General features: G+C 48.2%; 2 protein-coding genes across 4 annotated transcripts in view; both read left to right on the forward strand.

Annotated features, from left to right (window-relative positions):
• The window catches only part of KLHL22 (kelch like family member 22), a 43,077-nt gene extending 18,739 nt beyond the window's left edge, over positions 1-24,338 (forward strand). For all 3 annotated transcript variants that reach the window (XM_008072320.1, XM_021719429.1, XM_008072325.2), the window contains 4 exons: positions 3,683-4,401; positions 12,292-12,484; positions 20,182-20,415; positions 23,396-24,338. In XM_008072320.1, the coding sequence (XP_008070511.1) occupies positions 3,683-4,401; positions 12,292-12,484; positions 20,182-20,415; positions 23,396-23,761 (1,512 nt within the window). In that variant the 3' untranslated portion in view covers positions 23,762-24,338. The remainder of the gene's footprint in view (positions 1-3,682; positions 4,402-12,291; positions 12,485-20,181; positions 20,416-23,395) is intronic.
• A 1,116-nt stretch (positions 24,339-25,454) lies between these two features.
• The window catches only part of SCARF2 (scavenger receptor class F member 2), a 15,165-nt gene continuing 12,703 nt past the window's right edge, over positions 25,455-27,916 (forward strand). Inside the window, exons 1-2 of the mRNA XM_021719446.1 lie at positions 25,455-25,643; positions 27,643-27,912. Of these exons, the coding sequence (XP_021575121.1) occupies positions 25,455-25,643; positions 27,643-27,912 (459 nt within the window). The remainder of the gene's footprint in view (positions 25,644-27,642; positions 27,913-27,916) is intronic.

Below are 27,916 nucleotides of genomic sequence, written 5' to 3' on the forward strand. Positions count from 1 at the left end.
GTGGATTGCCTGAGCCCGCGGGTTCGAGATCCACCTGGGCAGCGAGACCTCATCTCTACAGTAAATCAAAAAATCAGCCGGGTGTGGTAGCACATGGCTGTAATTCCGGCTACTTGGAAGACTGAGGTGGAAGGATTGCCGGAACCCAGCAGATGGAGGCTGCGGTGGCCGGGAGCGGCCACTGCGCTCCAGTCTGGGTGACAGAATGAGACTCCGACTCAGAAAAAAAATAAAAAAAATAAAAATAAAATAAAATGCTATTCTGAGTTCATCATTTTGACCTTTCTCCTGATGAGGGTGTGTTTGGACAATTAGAAAAAACCTGAATCATAGGAAAACCAACCTGTTTGGAGGTCCCACCCTGTGTGGCAGGACCCTGGCAGCCTCCCCATGCCCTGTTCTCAGCTTGGCAGGTCTGAGGTGCTCCATGCATGCTTAGTGGGTTGACATGAGCGTGACTCGCCTCTCCATACTTACATAACAGGTAGATGGAGTCAGTCTTTACAACAGAAGAAAGTTCCTTTTGTTCAGAGATCTCTTTTGTCCCTACATTCCTGAAATTGCTGCTTTAGGAACCCTAATCCAGTTATCCACCCTTGTAGCAGTTATATCCTGATTCAGCTGCCTCTGTCCAGCACATCTCCCCAGCCTGGTTGAGGTCCAACTGTCCATCTCATCCTCCACACCTGCCAGTCTCCTTCTTCTGTGTGTCCTATAACCATGCCAGTGCCGTAGGGTCAACCTTGGTGGCTCCCTGAGCCTTTCCATCTTCTTCATTTCTTGTACCAAAGTTTGGACAAGTTGTTCTTGTGGTATTCCTCGAAGCCATCTCTGTTCTCCATTTCCATTTCCTTTACCTTTGTCCTGGCCTTCATCTCTCCATTTCTGCCTTTTCCTCCCATTGATCATGCATACTGACACCAAATCATCTTCCTAGACACATTTCCCTCTCATCAGTTAGCCTGGAGACTTGTAGTCTCTTTCCATCTCTTTGGCCAATTATCCTGAGAGCCCCAGGCCATTTCCCCCAGTACCTCAGAGGCTAACTCAGAGGCAGCAGTCCTGCTTTGTTTTTTGATATGCTGGGCTTCTGTGCAATATGTATATATAATTTAAGAGCAGGGTCTCCTTCTGTCACCCAGGCTGGAATGCAGTGGTGCAATGATAGCTCAGTACAATATTCAACTCCTGGGACTCAAGTGATCCTCCAACCTCAGCCTCCCCAAGTAGCTGGGCTACAGATGCAAGCCATCATGTCCAGCTACAATATTGTTTTAAGCTGGTCTTACTTGGCATAACAGTATTGTGTCTGTAGGCCTACCACATCATGTTTGTTCACATAGCTGGTGACTTCTGATTGCCTGCCCAGGATCAGAGTCTGAGTCTGAATCATGGCAAGACCATCTCTGATGGGTCACCCAAGCACATGTGTTCCCTTCTCTGAACCTCTTGTGGAGCTCCTGCATGGGCCAGTCCTGGACTGGTTTCTCTGTGTGATTCCACCAGGCAAGGAGCCTGCTGCTCTGAAAACAGGATGGAAAGGAAAGGCAACAGGGTCCTCTCAGAGCTGTTGCTTAGGCTTGTTCAGGGTTGTTTGCACTCTTATTCTGCCCAAAACCTGGTCTTCAGGACCCTGGCCTTTGACAAACCAGAAATAGTATTTTAGGAAGAAAGGCAAAACAGAATAGTATTTTACTGATGGGGTAAAATAGAAGGTCAGGTGAAGTTGGTCATAGCCCTAACAAAGCACTATTGGATGTCTCTTGTAGGGCAGTACCTGCCTAACAGTTGGCAGGTATCCATTTAACCCTTAGCATATCATTTGGCAAGCAAGCATAGATGTCTTTTGAACTAAAACAAAAGTTTAATGTTTACTGATAAACTTCAAATATCAGCAAAGTCACTCAATGCACAATGGTTAGTTTGTTGATGATCCTGGATAAGTCAAGTATTCCCATTTTTAGAGAAACCGTTTTGCCCCACTGAACCCACAACTGGAATTGCCCCATAGTGATGGCAGGGTTATACAAGGAAGTGCCCCAAACCATCTCATAATTGGACTGGTTGGGATTTCAAAGAAAGAAGCATGAAGTACCAGGCATACAGAGTGCTGCAGTGTATCCTTGCAACAGGCAATGAGAAAAACAAGATGTTTTACCTAGGTATGTCCTCAGTGAGGTGGTCAGGATATGAATTTTTTTTCTTTTTTTTTTGAGTTGGAGTCTCACTCTGTTGCCCAGACAGGAGTGCAGTGGCCGCTCCCGACCACCGCAGCCTCGACCTGCTGGGCTCTGGCGATCCTTCCGCCTCAGCCTTCCAGGTAGCTGGAACTACAGGCGTGTGCTACCAGGCCCGGCTAATTTTTGATTTTATTGTAGAGATGAGGTCTCGCCAAGTTGCCCAGGCAGGTCTCGAACCCACGGCCTCAGGCAATCCACTCACCTCAGCCTCCCAAATCGTGGGATTACAGGCTGAGCCACCGAGCCCGGCATAGGATATGAATTTTATACGCAGGTGTAAAGAATTTGGCTCAGGGCAGAGGCCAGTTTCTTTCAGTTTTTTATGCAACAACCTACATAATCGTTATCAGTGCCTGGGAATGTTCAAGGCCCAGGCTTAGGTTCAAGCTTGCTGAGAAAACCTGCAGCTGGCTCAGTCACAGAATGGCCAACTACTCTATGATTTTTGGCTAGGACACACAAAGAAAGGGAAGTGTACACTGGGGGACCCCAAAGAAACTCTGAAGTCCTGCTTTCTTAAGGAATTTATCAATATCTGGTTTGTTAACCAGTGTTCCCTAGGGCCCTTCCCTTTGTCTCCTATTCTGCAATGCTTTGGTTACCTGATCATGGGGTGACCTTTAACAGTCTGTAGTTTGTGGTCTCATTCCAGCTTCCTCAGTGCCATTCTGTCTCTTGCCCTCCTTCCAACACACCAGTGTTTCCCCATGGTTGGGAAAGGGTTAATGTGGCCACGTGGGAGCCTCTACCCTCTTTGGAGTGGGTCTTGACCCAGGCAGGGGCCTCAAGATAGTCTGCTAGCATTTCAAGAATTCCAAGTCAAGTTCCCAGATGGGTGCTAGGAGATTGTCTGGGAGGCTTTGATGGCAGTTCTGAACATTCTTAGGGAACTGGACTGAAAATCTACTAGGAGAAAAGAGATGACTGTGTTTTTGGTGCCAGCACTTTTGGAGATGCAGAATGTTCTAAAGAGTTCTGGGATGGGATGGGGGTAGGGGGTAGCCCCAGGTTTCTTCCACACCAGGGATATTTGACACAGTGATAATTTGTGCTGCTTCTTGCTCCCCTGGAGAGTCATTATTTTTGATCTAAAAGGGAATTGACATATATCAAGGGTCCACTCTGACAGGTAGTTCGTATGTATACTCTCATTTTCAATGTATTATTTTCCACTTTAATTATCCCTTTTGTAGATGAGAAAATTGAGGTTCAGAGAGGTCAAGAGCATAAACCTCTCACTCAGTACATTTTCAAACCAGGATTTAAACCGAATCAGTCTGTAGTAAGCCCCAGTCAGCTCCAGCGTCAGGAAAGGCTAGGGACAATTGAGGAAGGTTTCTGCTTTGCTTCCCTCCCAGGGAACCATATTTCTGTCATCCTGTCTCCCAGGCCCTGGCACTGTTTGCCTGCCCTGGCTTGAATGGGTGTCATTCTCTTTGTAGATACCAGAAATCATCCATTTCTGCTGTGATTTCCTCATGTCTTGGGTGGACGAGGAGAACATCCTTGATGTCTACCGGCTGGCAGAGCTGTTTGACTTGAGCCGCCTCACCGAGCAGCTGGACACCTACATCCTCAAAAACTTTGTGGCCTTCTCACGGACTGACAAGTACCGCCAGCTCCCACTGGAGAAGGTCTATTCCCTCCTTAGCAGCAATCGCCTGGAGGTCTCCTGTGAGACTGAAGTATACGAGGGAGCCCTTCTCTACCATTATAGTTTGGAGCAGGTGCAGGCTGACCAGATCTTGCTGCATGAGCCCCCTAAGCTCCTTGAGACAGTGCGGTTTCCCCTGATGGAAGCTGAGGTCCTGCAGCGACTGCATGACAAACTGGACCCAAGCCCGCTGAGGGACACAGTAGCCGGTGCTCTCATGTACCACCGGAATGAGAGCCTGCAGCCTAGCCTGCAGAGCTCACAGACGGAGCTGAGGTCAGACTTCCAATGCGTTGTGGGCTTTGGGGGCATTCACTCCACACCGTCCACTGTCCTCAGTGACCAGGCCAAGTATCTGAACCCCCTGCTGGGAGAGTGGAAGCACTTCACTGCCTCCCTGGCCCCCCGTATGTCCAACCAGGGCATTGCGGTGCTCAACAACTTCGTGTACTTGATTGGAGGGGACAACAATGTCCAAGGATTCCGAGCTGAGTCCCGATGCTGGAGGTAGGACAGGGTGCTTGTTGGTACCTTTGCTGCAAGTGACATTAGGGTGAGGGATTCATTGACTGAGAGGGCTGGTGGATGGGATATGTTATGCAAGGGTATGTCATCAAAGACCTGGTTTCTCCCTCAGTCTTTCATATGAACATCATGGCTTGTGGAATGAAGTCCAGGAGAATTCAAAGAATGTGAACAACAGTGAGATAAGGGAAAGGGGCTGGGCACGGTGGCTCATGCCTGTAATCCCAGCACTTTGAGAGTCCAAGGCGAGAGGATTGCCTGAGCTCAGGGGTTCAAGACCAGCCTCGGCAACTTGGTGAGACCTCATCTCTACAATAAATCAAGAAAAATTAGCCAGGTGTGGAGGTGCATACCTGTAGCTCCATCTACTTGGAAGGCTGAGGTGGAAGGATGGCCTGAGCCTAGTAAGTCGTGGCTGCAGTGGCCACTGCCCTCTTGGGTGACAGAGTGAGACTCTGACTCAAAAAAAAAAAAAAAAGATAAGGGAAAGAGGTACCTCCTTATTTGCAAGTCCCTTGCTCCTTCTCAGAAACCTACTCACTCTGGACCAGGCTGCTCCGCCTTTCCAGAAAGGGGCTGGGTTGTGAGTGCATTGTGCAGGAGAGGGTAGCCTGCAGCAGGAATGGCAGTCAGGGCTTGGAAGGAGAGGACCTAGGAACTGGGGAGTACCAGCCAGGACAGCTGCTCCCTCTGTCTTGCCCTCTCTGAGCTTTGACACCTCTCATTTCAGCTTCCCTTTGCTCGTGTTTTGCTGTTTCTTCTCTCTTGACCACCAGCCTGTGATGGAGCAGGCTGCACTCGAGCAGTCCTAAGCCCAGGGGAGCAGTAAAGGCCAATAAGTATCACTCATGCTAAATTTCCACCCCGCCCTGTAGTCAGCTGTGTGCTGAGTACAAATTCCCTGAAAGGAGGCAGTTTTCTGAGGGGGTGGTTTGTGGACTGCTAAGGTCTGTAGGATGTATCCAGCTTAATGAATAATTTAGGCTGTGATCCCACAAATCCATTTCTTCAGGCAGAGCAAGGAACCATTACATTTCCAGGGCCTGTTCACCTCGGTACATGTTGGAAATCTCCACACTCTGCATGCTGAAAGATAGTGCTGGAGAGAGAGAGAGAGAGAGAGAGAGAGAGAGAGAGAGAGAGAGATTGGAGATTGCTACTGGGGTAAGGGTGGAGTAGTGTCACTTGGAATCAAGCCTGGTCACCCTGACCAAGTAGGAGAACTCTGCTCTCTTGGCCCTAGGGTCACTTTTGTTAAATGGATAAGACTCAAACAAAAGCAGACAGTAATATGTTGTGGTTAAATATGAGGAAGGTCAGAGTTCCAAAAAAGAGGAAGCAACTACCTTCATTTTCTCCCTAGCCAAATGCTCTCCCCACTGGATGGGGCTCTACTGGGTTCATGCTCCTCTCTGGCCAAGCCCCAAAACTTCTTTCTCAGAGGGTTCAGCTCCCCAGTTTGGGGGCCAAGGCCAGACCTCCCTGCTGACAGTAACCCACAAACCTGCAAAGAAGATCTAATTCTACAGAGTGTTTCCGCCTCTGGTACTCATCAGAAGGTGGAAGCAGCTGTGTGCCCAGCTGGGCGGCTGGGTGTTTCCATGGGGCTGTCCCTGGGGATAATACCTGGGGACTCTGCCTGTTCCTGTACTTTGTCCTCCTCTTACGGGCTGTTGATCTCAATTTCACTTAAATGGTAGTCTTGATTTCCCTCTTGTGAATATGTGCTATGAGATGAAAGTTGAACTCTGGATGATATTAATATTACCCCTGTAATCAATAATCACAGTCTCAAACTCCAGCCTGGGAGTTTACAATGGAATTGTGAGGTGGAATTGGCAAGACCTGCCTTGAGGGAGCAGGCACCCATAGGGTGGAGGTGACAGAAAGGACCATGGCCTCCCTGCCAGTTAACCTGGGGGTTCATCATGTCTACAGAATGCAGGCTTCATTAATCTCCCCGTAGACTCAAAACTTCCAGATAGGTCTGTTAATTCGAAAGTTCTAAGAGTTTGGTTCTTTCTCCCCTTTCCCTTTTCAGAATTCACCAGCCTTAGAACCTATAGGCTTTCAAAAACAAAACAAGATTTTGTAGTAAATTAGGTTTTGCATAACTTATCAGGTTATGTCTTAGCATTGATGCAGAAACTGAATATTAAAAACTTTTCTTAGGCCAGGCATGGTGGCTCACGCCTGTAATACAAGTGCTTAGGGAGGCTGAGGAGAGAGACTTGTTTGAGCTTAGGAGTATGAGACCAGTCTGGGCAACATAGACTCTACCAAAAAAAAAAAATTAAATAAATTAAAAAATAAACCTCTTTTGGAGCAAATTGTGTTTGCCTCCAATATACCACTGTTTTTATTTTACTTATTCTTTGTATCTATATTATCCATATATAGCTATGGCCCTGTGTGGCACTGAACACTGACTTCATGCTATACCTTGGCCCCATGTTGCCATATGCCCTGACCCTACTTAAAATAATAATTTAAAGCTGAGCACAAATGGTGAGCACCTACAGTCCCAGCTACTTGGGATGCTGAGGCAGAAGGATCACTTGAACCCAGGAGTTTGAGTCTAGTCTGGGCAATGTAATGATACTCCTTTCTCTAAAACTATATTAATAATTTATTTTTTTCTTTGGCATGTCCATGACTGTTAATATTTTTAAGTGCATTTAAATTTTTTTTAAAAAGATGTTAAAACATTAATAGTCACGGAAATACTTAAGTAATGAAAATACAGTGGAAAAACAGTCTACTAAATTTCATAAGAATTCCAGAATGCCGGGCTCAGTGGCTCAGCCTATAATCCCATGCCTTTGGGAGGCTGAGATGAGTGGATTGCCTGAGCCCGCGGGTTCAAGACCCGCCCAGGCAACTTGGCGAGACTTCATCTCTACAATAAATCAAAAGTTAGCCGGGCATGGTAGCACGTGCCTGTAGTTCCGGCTACTTGGAAGGCTGAGGCGGAAGGATTGCCAGAGCCCAGTAGGTCAAGGCTGCAGTAGCTGGGAGCGGCCACTGCACTCTAGTCTGGGCGACAGAGTGAGACTCCAACTAAAAAAAAAACAAAAACAAAGAATTCCAGATCATTTTTGTACCAACTCAAGAATTTACTTTTGGGTTACAATAGGATGATCCAAAATCTGGATTAAAGTGACTATTCTAGACAGTTTGGGGTACTGTAACAAATATCATAGACTGAGTAGCTTAATAAACACTTATTTCTCACAGTCTGGATGCTGGGAAGTCCAAGGACCTGGGTCTGACTGATTGGGTCCTGGTTAAGGGTCTTTTCTTGAGGTGTTCTCATATGGTAGAGAGAAAGAGAGCTCTAGTCTCTTCCTCTTCTAAAGACACTAATTCTATCATGGGGGCTCTACCCTCATGACCTCGTCTAACTCTTAACTACCTCCCAAAAGCCCACCTCCAAATACTATTATATTGGGGCTGGGAACAGACTCATGCCTGAAATCCTAGCACTTTAGGAGGCCAAGGTGAGAGGATGGCCTGTGCCCAGGAATTTGAGATCAGCCTAGGCAACATAGTGAGACCTCATCTCTACAGTAGAATAAAAAAAGTTAACCAGCCATGGTGGTGCGCATCTATAGTTCCAGCTACTTGGAGCACTGAGGCGGAAGGATCACCTGAGCCCAGCAGGTTGAGGCTGTGGTAGCTGTAATCATGCCACTGCACCCCAGCCTGGGTGACAGAGTGAGACTCTGATTCCAAAAACAAAAAAAGCAACAAACGCTACCACATTGGGTGTTAGGGTTTCAACATAAATTTTGGGGGAGGACACAAACACTCAGTCCACAGCAGTGTTTATGTCTTTATATATGAAAGGAAAGCTTATCTTTATTAGAAAAGTATTACTTGAGGATTTATTCTGATAATGTGGAAAATTAATCCAATAAAGAGGAAGAGGTGGTTGAGCACAGGTGCTTATGCCTGTAATCCTGGCGCTTTGGGAGGTCAAGTGGGAAGATCGCTTGACACCAGTAATTCAAGACCAGCCTAGGCAACATAGTGAGACCTCTATCTCTATAGTTTTTTTTTTTTTTTTTTTTTTTAGTTGGAGACTGACTGTGTTACCCAGGCTGGAGTGCAGTGGCACACTCACGGCCACCTCAGGCGATCCTTCTGCCTCAGATTTCCCAGTAGCTGGAACTATAAGCACACGCCACCATGCCCAACTAATTTAATGATTTATTGTAGAGATGAGGTCTCACCAAGTTGCCCAGGCTGGTCTCAAACCCGTGGGCTCAGGCAATCCTCTCACCTCGGCTTCTCAAAGTGCTGGGATTATAGGTGCAAGCCACTGTACCTGTCATACAAAAATTTTTATTTACTTAGCCAAGTGTGGTGCCACACACCTTCAGTCCCATGTACTTGGGAGGCTGAGGCAGAAGTATTGGTTGAACCCAGGAGTTGGAGCTTGCAGTGAGCTATGATTGAGCCACTACATTCCGGCCTGGGCAACATAGTGAGATTCTGTTTCTGTCTCTTTAAAAAAAAAAAAAAAAAGGAAGAGATGGGATCCAGCAGGATCCAGCAGGGAAATAAGAAATCAGTGGAACTTTGATTATGTTTAGATTATTGACATATGGAGTTTCTTAAATCTGAATCCCCAAATCCACACGAACTCAGCCTAAGAAGATGTGAGACCAGAAGGAACAAGCAGAGGCATCTGGAGGGTCTTGTCTTACTCTGGCGGGAGGTGCAGACATTGACTGGGCTAGCCTGAACATAGGAGAAGAGACATGTACATAAAGAAATAGTGCACAGGAAAGGCAGAGAATGGCACCATCCCAGCCAGTTAGTGGGGTCTCCGTGAGTTCTGCTCCCCAAGCCGGGACTACTGGACCCCAGCCAGTCCTTCCCTTGATTGATGTCCACAGTCATGCAAGACTCAAACCCCACTTTCTCAAGATGCCTTTCCCTGGACACAGGAAAAGAGCTCTGCCCTCCCCAGGGGCCCTTTTTATGTTTGCCCCTTCTGACCAACAGATTATGTATCTCCTTACCTCACTTTATTTCCACCATTTTGTCTGTCATTGTATGGAGGACTTGTTTGCTTTCTTTAGTTTGTTTCTCATTCTTCAGTGGAAGGCAGGTCCCTGGTCTCTCAAGGTTCCCTCTGGATTTCCAGCTGAGCATTGTGCCCCATACACATTGGTGGGGCGGGGGAGGGCGTGGGAGCTGTGAATGTTGGTAGAGTTAATGGTTTTATTGCTGGTAATCTTAAGCCTTTGTTTAATTAATTCAGTGGACAGTGCATGCTCTACTCTGAGCTAGAGACTACACTGAGGTTTGGGAATACAGATATGAACCCTGTTCCTTTAGAACCCCTCACAAGTTATTAGGGGCCCTTTTTATGTTTGTCCTTTATGATCCCTGTTGATAGCTTTTCTATGCAGGTGATATCACCTCACTGGACAGATGTAGAACTGAGTGGATGCAGAGAGACTAAAACTGATGCCCATCTAGACAGGGCAGAGCTGGGACTCACACCTGGCTGGTGTAATTCAGGTGCATCTTCTCCTGTTGGTCCCATCTTCTGAGGTTCTTGTTTCTTTTATTCCAGGCTGGCAGGGGGAGGCTGACCATGGGCATAGGCTGGAGGAAGGAGCAGCAGACCACGGGCAGGGGCTGGAGGAAGCAGCAACAGAGCACTAACTGTGCTTTGTGGTGAAGGATGAAACTGATCTTCACTGACCAACATAGGGCACAGGCCAAATAACCTTGTTTACTCTCTTCTTTTTCTTTTTTCTTTTTTTTGAGTTAGAGTCTTACTCTGTTGCCCAGGTTGGAGTGCAGAGGCATGCTCATGGCTACTGCAGCCTCTACCTGCTGGCCTCAGGTGATCCTTCCACCTCAGCCTTTCAAATAGCCGGAACTACAGGCACATGCCACCATGCCAAGCTAATTTTTTGATTTATTATAGAGATGAAGTCTTGCCAAGTTGCTCAGGCTGGTCTCAAATCCCTGGACTAAGTAAATCTTCTTGCCTCTGCCTCCCAAAGTACTAGAATTATAGGTGTGAGCCACTGTGCCTGGCCTACTCTCTTCTGGGCCAATTGAAGTTAGACTTGTTCTCTTTGGAGTTAATCTTCCTCTGGAGAAATAAAAACACTTGTCTGGAAGAGGCTCTAACTATCCATGGGCTATTGGGCAAGAAGTCTTCAGAAGCAGGAGCTGGTCAGATACTGGTACCAAGGTGGTTCCCCAGGGAAAGGGCAGACATAGGTTGGTGGAAAGGTGGGGCTTTCGCTCATGGAGTCCTGGCCCCTCATGCCTCTGTGATCATCTGTATTCACCCAGGAGCACCCCTGCCTGTGTGCTCCACACAGACCTAACAGCACCAGGAGAAAGGGAGGCCCCCAGGAAGTGGAGTGAGCTTGGGACTGGGACTGGGACTGCTGGAACAATGGGTGTGGACTTGGGCCATGAAGGGTCTCAGGTGCCAGACTCAGGCATTTGGAATTTGGTGTGTGAGCAGGGGCTTTGGTGGTACTGGTGAGAACAGAGGGGTAGGAGGGCAAGACTTCATTGAGGACAGATGAGCAGCCTGGTGAACATGGCTGGGTGGTGTTTGCACCATGGGTCCAAGTGCAGGAAACAGTGATGGATGACAGTTGGTGATCCTGGGTGGCAGAGATCATTCTAGACAGAGAATTAGAAGCCCTTGAAGACAGAAGGGGGCCATAACAAAAACAGAGGAGGGGAAGCCTGAGGGAACTAGGAGCAGGCAGTGAGGAAGCCCTCAGCTCCAGCAGGAGTGAAGGGTGATACCTGCTGCTTGGAAACTAGTTAGCATTTTTTTTTAAATGAAACTTGGCTGGGAAGGAGGGAGAAAGCAAGGCTATGACTAGGAAACAACTGTATCTCCTGTGCAAGGGGCATGAGGTAGAAAAGATGTCAGGAGTGTGAGCTGCAGTAACAGTACTGAGGGCACTTTGCTTAGCAGGAGCTCAGCATCCCTCCCTTCCTCCTGAGGCCTCTACCTTCTTCCTGTACCTTGAGTCTGGATTGCTCAACATTGCAGGCTACCCTCCATAGAGGCCCTCAGTCCAACAGCCCTCTTTGGGCCCAGGCCAGACTCCTCCAGCCTCATAGGCCTGCCGAAGCCAGCCCAATTTCTTTCCTCCCATGAGGGTCCCTGGAATCCCATACTTCCTGTCCTCGCAGAGCCTGCAATCCAGGGAGAGTTAGTATTCCCACTTCTCAAGAGGAAGACCTTGAAAGTGAAAGGATGCCTCCAGTTGGGGAGCCCAGAAAGCTGTGGGGGCTAGCAACATGTGGGGGAGCAAGGGTGGGTGACAGGAGCCTAATGCATACTGTTGACAAGACAGGGCATGATGGGCACTGTGTGCAGGGCATGCCTGAGAAAACCGCTCTTGATGGAGTGCTGGGGTTGGGAAGATGGGGGTGGGGGGACCTATGCACCCATTCAGTCCGGAGACTGTACCCAGGTGCATTCCTGAGTGGGGGCAATGCCATGCAGACTATGAGGTAAGACAGGTAAGATGGAGGTGGCCATAGGAACAGCTGTTGGGCAGCTTGGGGTGGACAGTTAGGTGGGCTAGAAGCATCCTAGAGGTTACATCTGAAAGCAACCAATATTATGGGAAGAAACCCAGGAGGCTCCTAGCCACTCCTTCCAGGCTGTATGGGGGCACACCTGTACTCAAGTATGTGATAGCCTGCTGACTTGGCTGTGGATGGCATGCACTGGTGTGTAGGGGCAGTTCAGGAGGTTTCAGTCTGGGCTGTGGCGAAGGGGAAATGGGACTGGAGTGAGAGGTTTGGCCTGTGGGGCAGGCTCCCTGCCTGGTCAGTGATGCGTGTCCTCATGTCTCCTCAAAGGTACGACCCACGGCACAACCGCTGGTTCCAGATCCAGTCCCTGCAGCAGGAGCACGCTGACCTGTGTGTGTGTGTTGTGGGCAAGTACATTTATGCCGTGGCAGGCCGTGACTACCACAATGACCTGAATGCTGTGGAGCGCTATGACCCTGCTACCAACTCCTGGGCCTATGTGGCCCCCCTCAAGAGGGAGGTAATGGAGCCCTCCAAGAGGAGCCTTCCTTCCTTGAGATGTGCAGAGAGTGAGAGGCCCGGGCATCAAGGCCAGTCCCAGTTCAAGGAACCAGACTCAGTGAGCAGAGTCCACATCTTTCTAGAGACCCTACACTGAATGTATCAGTGGTGGCCCACTGAGGTTCAGCTAAGCTACTTGCCAGAAGGGTTCATCAAGCATCCAGACCTTGTTCCCCAAGGAGGTCTTGAGTCTTACCTCCCTCTTGAATCTTACTTGCTGAGACCTTGTCACACATCTTGGTCTTGGTAAGATGCTTTAACCCTATAGCTCAAATTTGGACAGAAACCTGCCCCTTAATCCATCCCTTCACACAGCTGAGATGAGCTGTGACATTTCTAAAGAGATTGAAACAGGAGGGATCCTGAAGGAGGAATCCTGAAAGAGGTGAAGGCTCTCAGCAACCCAGCTCACAGGCCTGTCCTCAGACTTCTCCCACACAAACTCCCCTGGAGGGGAGGGCCTTTCAGAACCAAAAAATATTTTTACCGTTTTAATTTCTGTGTTAAAAAAAATCATGTACATCTTACATGAATTATCATTGCAGTTTGGGGATGTTTAAAGTTATGTTAATTATGTGATGTTAAAGGTGATGCTTTAGGGAGGTGCCTCTCTTTTATCTTGTGACTTTAGGGTACTCAGACCTGGCACGAAAAACCAGATATGGAATCCCAGGGAAGGAAGAGGCCTTGCTGGGCCCCCATTTCCTGGGTTTCAGCCTCTGGTACTAGCAGGTATGTACCCTGCTAGTACTGGCATGGTGCTTGTGGGGCACCTGATATGGGCCAGGTACACCCTTGGGGATCCCCAAGAATCCCAGGGGCAGAGGATAGTATGGAGGCCACACATGCAGGTTCTGTCCCATGTTCTGCTTGCACTAGATTGGGGAGCTTGGTCAGTGCTCTGGCCTTTGTTAACCTCTTTCCACTATCTCTCACCCTTCCCCAAGTCCCCCAGGGACTTAGGCTTTGACCTCACAGGGTCCAGGTGATGTCTTCCCATGGGCCTGGATCTTCTCCAACTGAGTCATACAAGCTGTTTCATTGGCAGCTGTGAGCTACAAGCTGTGGCCTGCTCCTTGCTACTCAGCTTCTTTGGAGAAAAGAAGTCTCTTTGGAGGGACATTTCCTACCCTCAGCCTCGAGAAAGGAGCAGATTTTACATGAAATAGATAAGGAGGTTCTTGAGACCTGGTGCAGGAGGAGGGTTTCCTAGATCCCATTCCAGGAACAGTATGGGGGGCGGGGAGAGTGCCTCTTGTTTAGGTGGAGGAGGGGCTTGAGTGGTCTCTTTGTTTGGTGCTGTTGGGGAAGCTGCAGTTTTACAGTTTGGCCACAGAGTGGCAGCTTTGGCCTTCAACCAGCTTCTCCCTGGCTGCCAGTGTTCCTTCATGCACACATTTCTTCTTTCCACAACTAAGCTCCATGTACCAAGTCCTGGGGATCCAATGGTGGCAAGAAATGACAACTCCTCCCTCCCGCCCATGGTATTTACAGGCTTGCAGGAGAGCACACTCTTAACCACCAAACAAATCAGTCAAGTGGTTACAAGTGTGGTAAGTGCAATGAAGGAAATGAAGCAGGGTTGAACTGAACGATTTCCAGGGAAGGGGCCTCCGACGGGACAAATCTAAAGGGACTATTTGGGGAAGGTTCATCTGAGGATATATCAATTTGACTGAGGCCTAAAGGAACACAGACTGCTGTTTGCAGAAGAGTTAGGACCTTCCAGGACAGAAGAGGGCTCACAGCTAGTCCTGAATAGGAGGGGAGGTGTGGAGAGTACTTGTAGGAGAAGAAAGTCTGAGAAGTAAGAGCAGGGAAGCAGGGGAGCCCTTGGGCTGGTGCATGGTGGTGCAGGGAAATGGGCAGATTCCAGATGTGGTTTGGAAGTAAACTGATCAACTTATTGATGGAGCAGATGTTGGGGAATGAATGAGAATAGGACATGCCCAGGCTGTAGGTGTGAGCACCTGGGTGGATAGGTAGGACACTCCTCAAGAGGACAGATGAGCTTGGGAGTGAAAGGAAAGGTTCCATCTAGAACACTATCAACCTGAGGTGCTGGGGACAGTCTGAAACTCGGGGCGGGTAGGGGATCAGACTAGAGATTGTAACGTGGAGGTTTGATAGCACTTGATAGTATTCTGGCCATAGGAGTGGCTGTGATCAACTCAGAGGAACAAGGACAGTGAAAGGCCAGTGAAGATTCAGCCAGGAAGGTAGGCAGGACACCTGCCTAGGATTTCCTCCTAGGCGCAGAGGGTAGTCCACAGGTCCTGGAGAAGATGGTTGTGTGGCCACCATAGGAAGTCTTTAGAGTATCTGCAGGGACTGTGGAGGGGGCAGGCCCACATCGCCAGCTCAGAACTCACATCCATACATAGTGATTGACTGAGGGAAAAGGCTGGCACATGGCCTCTTCTGTCTGTCGAATTATCTCATCTGCCTTCTCAGGGACCCAACAGCGTGGCAATATTAAAATCTGGTTATTGCCATGCCTCCAACAGTCGGTGAACTCCCTAAGACAGTGGCTGTCAGAGTCTTCTGGCTTTTTCTCTGTGTGGCTTAAAGTTCAGCTTTGCCCTTCTGGGTTTCAAAATGAAAGAAAGAAGGTCTCTGCAGGAAGCCCCTTCTCTTCTCATTTAAAAACTTCCTCAAAGAACTTATACTTCTGAGAAGATGGAATAGATATATTCTTTCCCATCTGTCCTACTAAGTACAACTCAAAACTCTGGACATTATATGTAAAACAAAAATAGGCTGAGAGTTCAGTACCCAAAGAATGACACAGTAGTATATTCCCTGGGTTTCCTTTTTTGCCTCATATATCTCAGATTTGACAATTAAAGAGCTTGTCACCCAGAAATACCAATAGGAAACAAACTTCAATAGATAAAAGTTTAAATCATGTAGTGTGTTCTCTGACCAAAATGAAATGAAACTAGAAATCACTAGCAGAAAAATCTCCAAACACTTGGAAACTAAAAAACACACTTCTTAATAATCCATGGACCAAAAGGGAATAATAAAATTACTTTGAAGTGAAGGAAAATTAAAACAGCATGCCAAAGGTTATGGGACACAGCTAAAGCTGTGCTGAGAGGTACTTTGTAGCATTAAGAGTATATATTAGAGAAGACAGAAAACCTCAAATCAGTAATCTAGGCTATCACTCCAAGAATCCAGAAAAAGAAGAGCAAAATAAATCCAAAGCAAGAAGAAGACAATAAATAAAGAGCGGAAACCAATGAAATTAAAAGCAGACAAACAACAGAGAAAGTAAATGAAACAAAGAACTAGTTCTTTCAGAAGATAAAATCAACAAATCTCTAGCTAGACTAACAAAGAAAAAAGAGAAGGCGTTGTTAAATATTTCAGTAATTGATTGGGCGCTGTGTCTCACACCTATAATCCTAGCACTTTGGATGCCAAGGTGAGAAGATTGCTTGAGCCCATGGGCTTGAGACCAGCCTGGGCAACTTGGTGAGACCTCATCTCTACAATAAGTCAATAAGCTGGGTGTGGTGGCATGTGCCTCAGCTTCTTGGAAGGCTGAGACGGAAGGATCACCTGAGCCCAGCAGTCTGAGGCTGCGGTGGCCTTGAGTGTGCCTCTGCACTCCAGCCTGGGTGACAGAGTGGGACTGACTCAAAAAGAGAAAAAAATTCAGGAATGAAGGTAGACACATCATTGCAAATCCTGCAGACATGGAAAAGATAATGGAATAATATGCACAACTCTGCAAATGTAAACTTGACAACTTAGAAATGATGGACCAATTCCACAAAAAACACAGTCTATCACAGCTCACTCAATACAAGATAGATAATCTGAATAGCCTTACATCTGTTAAGGAAATTGAATTTTCCCAAATGTCATGTTCAGGCCCTGATGGTTTTACTGGCGGATTCTACAACATTAATGCCAATTGTACATATTTTTTTCCTCAGAAAATAAAAGAGGAAGGAATATTTCCTAGTTTATCTTATGAAGTAAATATTACCCAAAACCAAAGACAATACCAAAAATCCCCAAATATAATAAATATAGGCATGCATATTCTTAGCAAATATTTGCTAGAAGAATTAGTAAAAACAAGACATCGTGACCAAATGGGTTGATTACAAAGATTCAAGTCTGGTTCAGTATTTGAAATCCAATCAGTGTAACCATACTAACAGGCTAAAGAAGAAAAAAACCATGCTTAAATTAAGATGGAGACTGAGATTTGGATATACCACTAGGCCAACTACCTATAGCCATGTAACTGAAACGTAAGATTGTCTCCCTTGTCAGCATGATAACATTGCAAAGTTTATGCAGCTCTATTTGCACAATAAGGAACTATGTACTTCCTTATTCATGCTTTATAAACTGTGCTGTGAATTGGGGCTTTATACCACTTCCAGTGTGGAGTTTCCTAGTTAACAAACTGCATTCTTTTATGTGTACAATAAGCTTTAAAATATATATTTTTTTGGTCTGGTTTTATTTTTGATAATAGATATAGATGAGATTATTTTGAAGTTTATATATAAAGGGAAAGAAATGAGAATTGCCCAAATAATTTTGAAAAAGAATAAAGTGGGAGAGATCAGTTTACCTGATTTCAAGACTTACTACATAGCTGCAGTAATCAAGACTTTGTGATGTGGATGAATGGATAGACACATAGAGCAGTGAAACAATGGAGAACCCAGAAACAAACCCACACAAATATGCTCAATCTTGTTATGTATGTTTTTTTGTTTTAGTTGGAGTCTCACTCTGTTGCTCAGACAATGGCATGTTCACGGCCACCGCATCCTCGATCTATTGGGTTCAGGCAATCCTTCCTCCTCAGCCTTCCAAGTAGCTGGAACTATAGGCGTGAGCCACCATGCCTGGTTAATTTTTTGATTTAGTGTAGTGATGAGGTCTCACCAAGTTGCCCAGGCTGGTCTCAAACCCCTGGTCTCAGGCAATCCTCTTGCCGCAGTCTCAAAGTGCTGGGATTACAGGCTTGAGCCACTGCATCCAGCCTGTATGATTTTTTATAAAGGTGCAGAAGCAATTGAATTAAGGAAAAGATAACCTTTCAACAAAATGGCACTGGAGCAATTAGGAATCCATAAGTGAAAAAGAAAGAAAAAGAACGTCGATCTAAGTCTTACACCATATATACAAGTTTAACTTGAAATGGTTCATGGACTTAAATGTAAAACTGAAACTTCTTTAAAAAATCAAGAAAATCTTTAGGATCTAGGTCTAGGCAAGGACTTCTTAGACTTGATGCCAGAAGCACAAGTTATAAAAAGAAAAATTGATAAGTTGAACCTCATCAAAATTTAAAAACTTTTGTTCTGAGAAAGATCTGTTAAGAGGATGAAAAGAAGCTACAGAGTAAGAGAAAAATATTTGCAAACCACATATTTGACAAAGGACTAATATCTAAATATAATATGTATAAAGCACTCTTGGCAGGAGAATCGCTTGAGCCCAGGAGTTCAAGACCAGCCTGAGCATCATAGTGACACCTTGTCTATGAAAAATGCAGAAATGAACCAGGCATGGTGGTGTGTGCCTGTAGTCCCAGCTACTTGGGAGGCTGAGGCGGAAGGATCGCCTGAATCCCGAAAGTCAAAGCTACTGTGAGCTGTGATTGTGCTACTACACAACAACCTGGGCAACAGAGTGAGGCCCTGTTTCAAAAACAAAACTCTTAAAATTTATCAGTAAAACACACACAAATAATCCCATTAAAATAGGGTAAAAGACTTGAAGAGACACTTCACTAAGAAGGATATATAGGTGACAGATAAGCACATGAGAAGATGTGCAATATCACTTGCCATTAGGGAAATGCAAATTCAAGCCATAGTGAAAGAACCACCTATCAGAGTGACTAACATAAAAAGTAATGACAACACCAAATGCTGGGAGTCTGCAAGAAACTGGTTGCTCTGCACTAGTGGTAGGAATATGAAATAGTACAGCACTCTGGAATAGAGTCTGGCAGTTTCTTCCAACTGCCATGTGACCCAGTGGTTGCCATCTTGGGTATTTATCCCAGAGAAATGAAACTTTTATAACATGATTAATACCGGCTTCATTAGTAACAGTCAGAAACTGGAAACAAATCAGGTATCTTTCAACAGGTGAATGGTTAAACCAGCTGTGGTATATACACATGGAATACTACTCAGCAATAAAAAGGAACCCACCATTGGTACAGGTTGGGTACCCCTTATCTGAAATGCATGAGACCAGAAGTGCTTCAGATTTCAGGGTTTTTTCCCAGATTTTGGAATATTTGTATTACACTTACTGGTTTAGCATTCCTCATCCAGAAAGCTTCCTTTGAGTACCAAGCTGGTGCTCAAAAAGTCTCAGATTTTGTACATACTCAACCTGTATGTTGAGTTGGTGTCAAAATCCAATCCTAAAAGGTTATTTACTGATTTTATTCAGAAAACATTCGAAATGTCAAAATTATAGAAATGGAGAAGAAATTGACTGATAGTTGCCAAGACTTAAAGAGGGGATTGTGGCTGGAAGGTAATTCTAAAAGGACAGCCTGGTATCCTAGAGTTGATAGAATATGCTGTGGCTGTGCTGACGTTGGTATCCTGATTGTGGTACTGTAATTAGTTGTTCAGATTCTTACCATTAGGGAAAACTTTGTGAAGGGTACATGGAACCTCTGTACTATTTCTTCCAATTACCTGTGAATCTACACTTATCTCAAAATGAAAAGGTTAACTAAAAAGAAAAAAACATTCCCAGACCATCACCATTGATGGGAGAAGATCCAAGCCCTTGGTGTGTGTCCTTCCTGCCTGCTGCTCTGTCTACCTCTTCAGTTTCTTGTTGTGCCACCCACACGGCTTCAGTGTTAATGACTCACATGTGATAAAGTTCTGGAGCCTTCGCATCCTGAGGGGCTCCTCTCCCCACAAAACACCCAGGGTCTTGCCTTGGGGCCTGCTGTTGGCCTGCGGTATGTGAGTGGGTGCATCCTGAAGGCGGCAGGACCAGTGCCTGTGGTGGGGCAGACTGGGCCCTTGGAGATAGCCCACAAAAAGTCAAGGACCAGAATCAAGAGCAGTGTGTATTTTCCTCCTCCACACACCCATCACTACAGTGGTAGTGTTCTTTGTATTTGAGTTTGGGACTCACTCTTTTCCTTCCCACATCATGAGTTTCATGTCAGTAAATATCTGCAAACAGATTTTGAAAGCCAGGTCAGTGGGCCCAGAGGATTGTTTGGCCAGTGGGAATAGGAGAGGGATGGAGGCCACTGAGGGCAGGTCATCAGTTCCCAGGGTGCTATGGCCTCTCCTAGACTGGCTCTGAAATGATACTTTGACTTTTTTGGAGTCCCCTCATGCAGATGATTCCTTTAGGGACAAAGCAAAGACAAAGATTCCAGTTGGTGTCAGGGTCTGTAGATGCATCCCCTATTGGGCAGTGGTCAGGGGTTAATAACTAAGACATATGTCCAGTCAGCATCCAGGGAGCATTTTCCTCAGCATGTAAGGAGGAAGTGGGAAGTGGTAAAGCCTCAAATCATCATTATCTAGAAGGTATGGGGTATTGAGTGGCCTCAGCAGAGGCTGCCTGGGCTGCTCTTCCTCACTGCTCTCTCACCCCAGTTCTCTTGGTGGCTCTACACAGGTTTATGCCCATGCAGGTGCCACACTAGAGGGGAAGATGTATGTCACCTGTGGCCGCAGAGGGGAGGACTACCTGAAGGAGACGCACTGCTATGACCCAGGCAGCAACACCTGGCATACCCTGGCTGATGGGCCTGTGCGGCGTGCCTGGCATGGCATGGCTACCCTCCTCAATAAGCTGTATGTAATTGGGGGCAGCAACAATGATGCTGGCTACAGGAGGGACGTGCACCAGGTAAGTTGGGTCTGGGACTGCCCACACACATCATTCTTCCCAGTTGTTATGGAAAATTTAATTGCAATGTGTGTCTTTTTTTTAATAGACTATATATATTTTTCTGAGTCTCACTTCGTCGCCCAGGCTGGAGTGCAATGGCACACTCATGGCCACCCCAGCATCGACCTGCTGGGCTCCGGTGATCCTTCCATCTCAGCCTTTCAAGTAGCCGGAACTACAGGCACACACTACCACACCTGGCTAATTTTTTGATTGATTGTAGAGATGAGGTCTCACCAAGTTGCCCAGGCGGGTCTCAAACCCACGGGCTCAGGCAAGCCTCTCATGTCAGCCACCCAAAGGCACGGGATTATAGGCTGAGCCACCGAACCCGACTGATACTATTTTTTTAGAGCAGTTTTTGGTTCACAGCAAAATTGGAAGATATGGAGAGTTTCCCCCATCCCACAGAGCCTCCCCCACTGTAGACCTCCCACACCAGGTAGCTATGTCACAGTTAATGAATCTACATTGACATCATCATCACCCAGAATCCATAGTTTTCATTAGGGTTCACTCTTGGTGTTACCCATTCTGTGGGTTTGGACAAATGTATAATGACACGTATACACCATGACAATATCATACACAATAGTTTCATCTGTGCCTTTTTTAATTGTCAAGAGCCATCATTATAAAGTTATAATAACTGGCTAGGTGCAATGGCTCATGCCTGCAATCCCAACACTTTGGGAAGCTGAGGTGGAAGGATCACTTGAGGCCAGCAGTTCAAGACCAACTTGGACAACATAGAAAGAACTCACCTCTACAAAAAAAAAAGAAAGAAAAGAAAAATTATCAAGATCACATTGCAGAATCTTTAAAAAATAAAGAAAAGAAAGGAGTAGCACTCATAATCAGGCCCCTGCAGCACTATTTTTCAGTCTTTTTACTATGCATGGTTTCTGCCTGATTGTCATCAAAGAACATTCCATTCTGCTCTTGCTGATGCTTGTCCTGGGCATTTTCCAGTTTAACACTCAATCTTCATAATCCTGACTCACCCCCACACTCACCCCCACCTGGTGACTGTGCAATATTCTATCAAACTGATGCTTCATTTTGGTTGGTCTAAGTTTAACTATTCCAAATAACGTTACAAATAATACTTGTTTTGTAGAGCTTTTCAGGCATTTCCTTAGACTCATGCAGTGGTTCTTAAAGTGTGGTTCCTAGAATAGCAGCATCCGAATTACCTGTGAACACTGCATTTGGAATGCAGATTCTCAGGCCCCACCCTAGACATGCTGATTTGGAAGCTCTGGGGGATAGAATTGGTGATATGGGTTTTAAAAGGCCCTCCAGTGGTAAGAACCTCTGGGCCAGTTATTAGTATTCTATTGCTGCTGTAACTCATTGCCACAAACAGCAATTTAATATAAATTTATCCTTATGGTCATAAGTTATCTGGCATGAGTCTCACTAGGCTGAAATCAAGGTGTCATCAGGGCATCTTTCCTTTGTGGGGGCCCTAGGGAAGGATCTGTCTCCTTGCTCGCTTAGGTTGTTGGTAGAGTTCAGTCCCTGACAGTTGTAGGACTGTGGTCCTGTTTCCTTGCTGGCTGACAGCTGAAGACTTTTCTTGGCTTCTAGAGTCCACTGCCTTCCCTAGCTCAGGGCTGCATTGTCTTCAGAGCCAGCAATGGCAGGTTGAATCCTCCTCACTTCTCAGCTCTCCTTGTCTGGCTTTCCCCTTCACTTTTTTTTTTTTTTTTTTGAGTTGGAGTCTCATTCTGTCACCCAGACTGGAGTGCAGTGGCCGCTCCCAGCCACCGCAGCCTCGATCTGCTGGGCTCCGGTGATCCTTCTGCCTCAGCCTTCCAAGTAGCTGGAACTACAGGCATGCATTACCACACCCGGCTAATTTTTTAAATTTATTTATTGTAGAGATGAGGTCTCGCCAAGTTGCCCAGGTGGATCTCAAACCCACAGGCTCAGGCAATCCACTCACCTCAGCCTCCCAAAGTGTGGGATTACAGGCTGAGCCACCGAGCCCGGCTTCCCCTTCACTTTTAAGGCCTTGTGTGATTAGATGGGTCCACCTTGAAAATCCTGGATAACTGTCCCACCTCAAGGTCTGTACTCATAATCCCATTTGCAAGGTCCCTTTTCCCAAGTAAGGTAATGTAGTCACAAGTTCTGGAGATGAGGGACTGGACATATTTGGGGACCATTATTTGCCTACCACAGCTAGAGAACCAAAGTGCTTAATCAGTCAAGAAGATAAGATTTTTATGGCTCTTTATACAGATTATCAAATTCCTTTCCTGGTGTGTCAGACAGATACACAGTAGTATGCTTTACCCCACCTTCACCAGCATTGGACTTTTTGATTTTTCTTCCCCTAGTGGTTGCTAGTTACAATTTGTCCCTGGCATTTTGGTTATACAGTTCTTGGATTACTAGTAGGATTTCCATGTTTTTGATAACTGTCTTAGATAATTTCAAGGACAAGAGGATGTTGATGGTCATGATGAGTCAGTAGGACCTGTCTCTACCTCCTATCTGCCCTGCTCCGTGTTGGATGCTGGGGAAGTAAAGACATTCCTGTGGGGTCTATGTCTTCAGGCAGCTTCAGTCTCATGGAGGGGGAAAGAAGCAGTACCCTCAGAACACAAGGAATGACTGCATATAATGGGATGACAGGCACACACATGGAGGCCTGAGGCTGGCTGATAGCCAGGTGTCTTAGAGGAAGGCCTGTGCCCAAGCCAGACTGGAGGGAGTGGTGCTTCTCCAGATGAAGAGCCTAGAGGCTGGCCTGCTGCAGACCTGGTCATCCCTGGGCAGGGCAGAGCATCAAGGCAGGCCCCTGGTCACTCTTCCATGGGGTTTGACCTAGTCTAGAATGGTGGGTGGCTCTGGTCAGTGGGCTGGTAGGACATTGACAGCCCTGTCCCAGCAGGTACCAGGCTTTACTCTGGCCTTGGCTTTGCAGGTGGCCTGCTATAGCTGCACATCCGGGCAGTGGTCATCCATCTGCCCGCTCCCAGCTGGGCATGGTGAGCCTGGCATTGCCGTGCTGGACAACAGGATCTATGTGCTAGGTGGTCGCTCACACAACCGCGGCAGCCGCATGGGCTACGTGCACATCTACGATGCAGAGAAGGACTGCTGGGAGGAAGGACCTCAGCTGGACAACTCCATCTCAGGCCTGGCGGCCTGTGTGCTCACCCTGCCCCGCTCCCTGCTTCTTGAGCCACCCCGCGGGACCCCTGACCGCAGCCAGGCTGACCCAGACTTTGCCTCTGAGGTGATGAGTGTGTCTGACTGGGAGGAGTTTGACAACTCCAGTGAGGACTAGGCTCCCGGTGCTTGTGTCAGAAGGAGGGGTGGCAGGGGCCAAAGGGCAGTGAAGCCCATGTAACCTAGGCCTGAGCACTTTACTCCAGAGCAGGGGCTCTGCCCCTGGCACCGGTGACTCACAGCCCCTGCCCCCTTTCTTCATACCAGCCTCTTAACTAGCCTGCCGCAGGTGTCTGAGGGGCCTTGCAGATCCTGTGACTGTGGATTACATCACATTGGGAAGTGCTCCTGAAAGGCTGTGGTTCTCCTCAGTGGGCCCTGGAGGGCTTGCCATACCAGCTGGCCTGGCCTTCCTTCCTCCCTCCCCGGATGTGGTCTCTGCTGGGCTCAGAGGTTCCCTGGGAACTGGCAACCTGGGCAGTGAGAGCCGAGGCACATTGCACCTCTCTTTCCACCTCTGGTTGAAAGCAGCTGAGTCTTGAGCAATTGAGAGCTCCCAAGGGACAGGAGGGACAGAGATACATAAACTTCCCTTGGACTGGTTCTAGTGAGAAAAAGACCCCTCCCACTGGGTTTTTCTGACCCCACGTTGCTGATAAATGAAATAAAGCATCTTATGGAAAGTGTAAACTGTTTTTCTGTGGCCACAGCCTCAGTTCCTTTTTGCACAGTGCGTCTGAGTTGCATCTCTGAGAAGTGTAGCTTTCTGGGGATAGAGCTGCTGTCTGGGAAAGCTGTGTCATGGGACCTAGGGCCAAAAGCAGAAGGGTGCCAGCAGGACCCTGCTCAAGAGGGAAGCACAGTAAACCCCCCAAGTTAAAAGGGCGATCTCTGGGAAACCTGGAACCTGCCATGGTGTGATGACAGGTGGTTGTCCACCCCTCTAAAGCATCTTCTCTGGTGTAGAACTCTTCTTCCGACAGCATGTTGAATTTCAGTCCAATTAGAAATCTCTTGTCCTGAGTAAAGTCTCAGCCTGAGGGTCAGGGAACAAGAACCCAGGATCTGGGAAAGGAGGCAGTGCCACATGAGGGTTAAGTAGACACCGTCCTGAACAAGGGAGAGGTGGCCCCACTGGCCCATGCCTGGCTCCTCTTGACTTCCTGAAGCTGAATGGGGTGGGGAGGGGGAAGCTGTGTTTCCTGCAGGTTCACCAAGTGACCCTTAGACACCCTGTCTCAAGGGCCACACTGGCACAGCAGATGGTACTCTTCCCTGTTCACTGTTACTGGTGCTTTCCCCATTCTCAGGACTACCAGATATAGACTGAACCTCGCACAGATGGGCTGGGGACCCACGCCGGCTACACAGTAGTTTCTTCCACCCAAATGCCCTCCCCTCCTGCCTGCTGTGGGATCTGTACCTGCAAGTCTTATCAGTATTTTTATTATAGTTTTCCCCCAGGCCTCTTACAGAGAGCCACCCTGCTGACAGAGCTGTGACTTACTAAGGCCTCATCATCTCCCAGTGTGGGGACAGCCCTATCTTCTCACTGGCACCCTGTCACAAAAGGAAGGAGAGCAGGAGGCAGTATGTGTGCTCCTTGATGGGAGGGGGAGGCAGACCATCAGTTGCTCTGGGCTCTGCCGTCTGGATACTCTAAGGACTTTAGGGGGTGGAGGCGAGTCCCTTGGAATTGTCATGTGCTCCTCAGGGCCATGTGACTTTCCTCACTGTCCTGGGGCCTGGTTATCCCTGAAGAAGAGTGATCTCACCTAGTCACATACAGTGTTGACCCCCAGTGGGGCAGGATGGCCATACGCTCCAGCTTCACTTCTCCTGCTCCCGAGAACATTGGCTCAGTAGGGACCCTACTCTGTGGGTCTCAGACCCAGCACTTACTATGTCTCTGCCACCACGTGGCAGGCCAGGGCAGCAATTTCCGCAGACCCCAGAGGGTTCTGGACAGGAGCGCCAGCAATGCCTCACCACCCTCTCCAGTATGTCCTGAGCTTGCCAGCACCATCTCTCCAAGCTACCAAGTGTGGCCACAGGCTTGCAGGAGGCCTCTGGTCTGCAGGGCAGGAAAGGCCTGAGGACACATCTTGGGGAGGGCCCTGGGAGCTGAATGCAGCCTGGCCCTACCTCTGTCAGCCTCAAGCCCCAGCTCAGCTTCTGGGACCATGTCACCACCTCCATGGCCACGTTTCCTCCTGCCCCTAGCCTGAGGCATCCCAGCCCCTGTTCTCAGTGTGGCCAGGCTCTTGGACCCTGCTTTCATGAAGGTCTACCTTCTCCAGACACCCATCCTGTCCAGAACTAGCTGGCTCCCAGTTTGCCTGTGTGGTAGTCAGTCATCTCTGGGTACCTGTGAGTCCACACTTCATCTTGGTGTTCACCTGGTGCCATGTGAATGATCCTTTGTTTCCCCTATACCTCTCAGTGTCCTGCTGGGGGTGTGGAAGTGGTTAGGACAGACAAGGGCCCTGTCTGTGACACCCAAAGTTGCCATCCATTTTGAGGTATCTGTGATGAGACGCATGCGTGGAGCAGTGGGTGTGAGAGGAGTGTAGGAACAATCCTTGTCCTGAGGGCAGTAGGGCCACAGCCACATGTGAGATTAGAAAAGACTACTCTGGATGGCATGTAGACGCCGTAGGTGGAGATGGAGACATTTGGGACAGGCATCCCCAAACCCCCGGGCTGTGGACCAGCACCAGTCCATGGCCTATTAGGAACCAGGTCCCACAGGAGGAGGTGATGGTGGGTGAGCACTCCTTAACCTATCAGATCAGTGAGCAACTCCTTATGAGAATCCAATGCCTGATGATCCATCGCCCCCTCAAATCCTCATCTGTGGAAAAACCGGTCCTTAATGCCACAAAAGTTGGGGATTGCTGGTTTAGGAGACCTTGGGGGTGGGTGTAAGGGCATCATCTAGGTGGGAATGCATAGAGATGGGGAATGGGGGATGGAGAGCAGATCTGGGGGAAGGGGAAAAGAAGGTGATGGAGTTTGAGGTGCCTGCTCATGAACTTGGTCTAGCTGAGGTCCAGCTCAGGGGGTCAGTGCCTCTAAAGCCAGGAGCTGGGTTGGGACAAACACTCAGACACTGCAGCCACAGGCACCTCTGCTGTCCTTTTGGTGGCAGCCATCAGGAGCTTCTATTGGAGGGCCCCCTCACTGGGAGGGCACTGCTGAGGTCAGGGCTGTGCCTAGGCTGAGCTGCCCAGAAAGTGGATGGCCTGTTTTCTCCTCTCCAAGAAGTGTTTGCATTCATGACCTAACTGGTTGACTTCCCTTCCAGCCTGCTTACCAGCTGGCTGAGCTGAGCAAGGGGCCCGAGCTCCCACCGATGCTCCTCCCCATCCCACCCTGACCCTGCCAGCCTGGTGATACTTATGGCTTTGGGCCTTTCATGGCTCTGTTCCAAGCCCCCTCCTCCAGCCCTACCCTCTGTGGTTGTCTGTCCGCCACATCCCGAGAGAGGCTTGCCTCTCCTCTCTCCTCCTCTGGGGAGCCTCTGGCCACAGGCAGCCTGCTTCCCAAAGAAGGCAGCCCTCTCCTCCCTCAGGTCTCCCAAAGGCAAACTCATTCTTGCTGGGACCTGGCTGCAAAAATGGGACATTTGTGCTTCTTGCCCAACCTGCCAGCTCACTGGGTCTGTGGTTGCCTCGGCTCCGTCTCCCACAGCAGGCTGGCACCCTGCTGCTCCCAGCCCCGGTTCCTGCTTCCTCTCTGGCTCCCTAGGCCCTGTCACTCTCCATTCTGCCCCTCCTCCACCTCCCGTCTGCTTTGTACCTTCACCCCTACCAGATGCAGGGGTCCCAGTCTCCAGCCCCACCTTCTGGATGTTTCCTTCTGGAAATCCAACAGCTTTCTCATGCAGAACCCATTTCCCGGGTGCCCCACCCCTCTGACCCCTTGACAAGGACGCGGGGTTTCCATCCTGGAGTTCCTCCCTCTGCCTTTATCTCCACATTCTATGGGTGTCCACAGCTGGGCCATTCTACCCCTGGGCATCTCCCCCTCCGTCCCTGCGAAGACCGTCCCCCACGCTGCCAGTCCAGAGTCCAGCCGCAGGCCTCGAGCATCCTGCTTGATGCTCTCTGGCACGCTTTGATTGAGCCATGCGCGGGAGGAGCTGACGGCACACGCTGGCACTGCCAGGGCTTCGCGGCTTTCGGCCGCGACCGGAGCCGTCTGCGGGCCACCCTCCCCTGGCCGGTTCCGGCTCGGTGGTGCAGTGAGCGCTCGGGCGTCTTCTCGGTGG

Source organism: Carlito syrichta, unplaced genomic scaffold (genome assembly GCF_000164805.1).
Source record: "Carlito syrichta isolate Samal-C Ts95f unplaced genomic scaffold, Tarsius_syrichta-2.0.1 Scaffold115573, whole genome shotgun sequence".
Classification (NCBI taxonomy): Eukaryota; Metazoa; Chordata; class Mammalia; order Primates; family Tarsiidae; genus Carlito; species Carlito syrichta.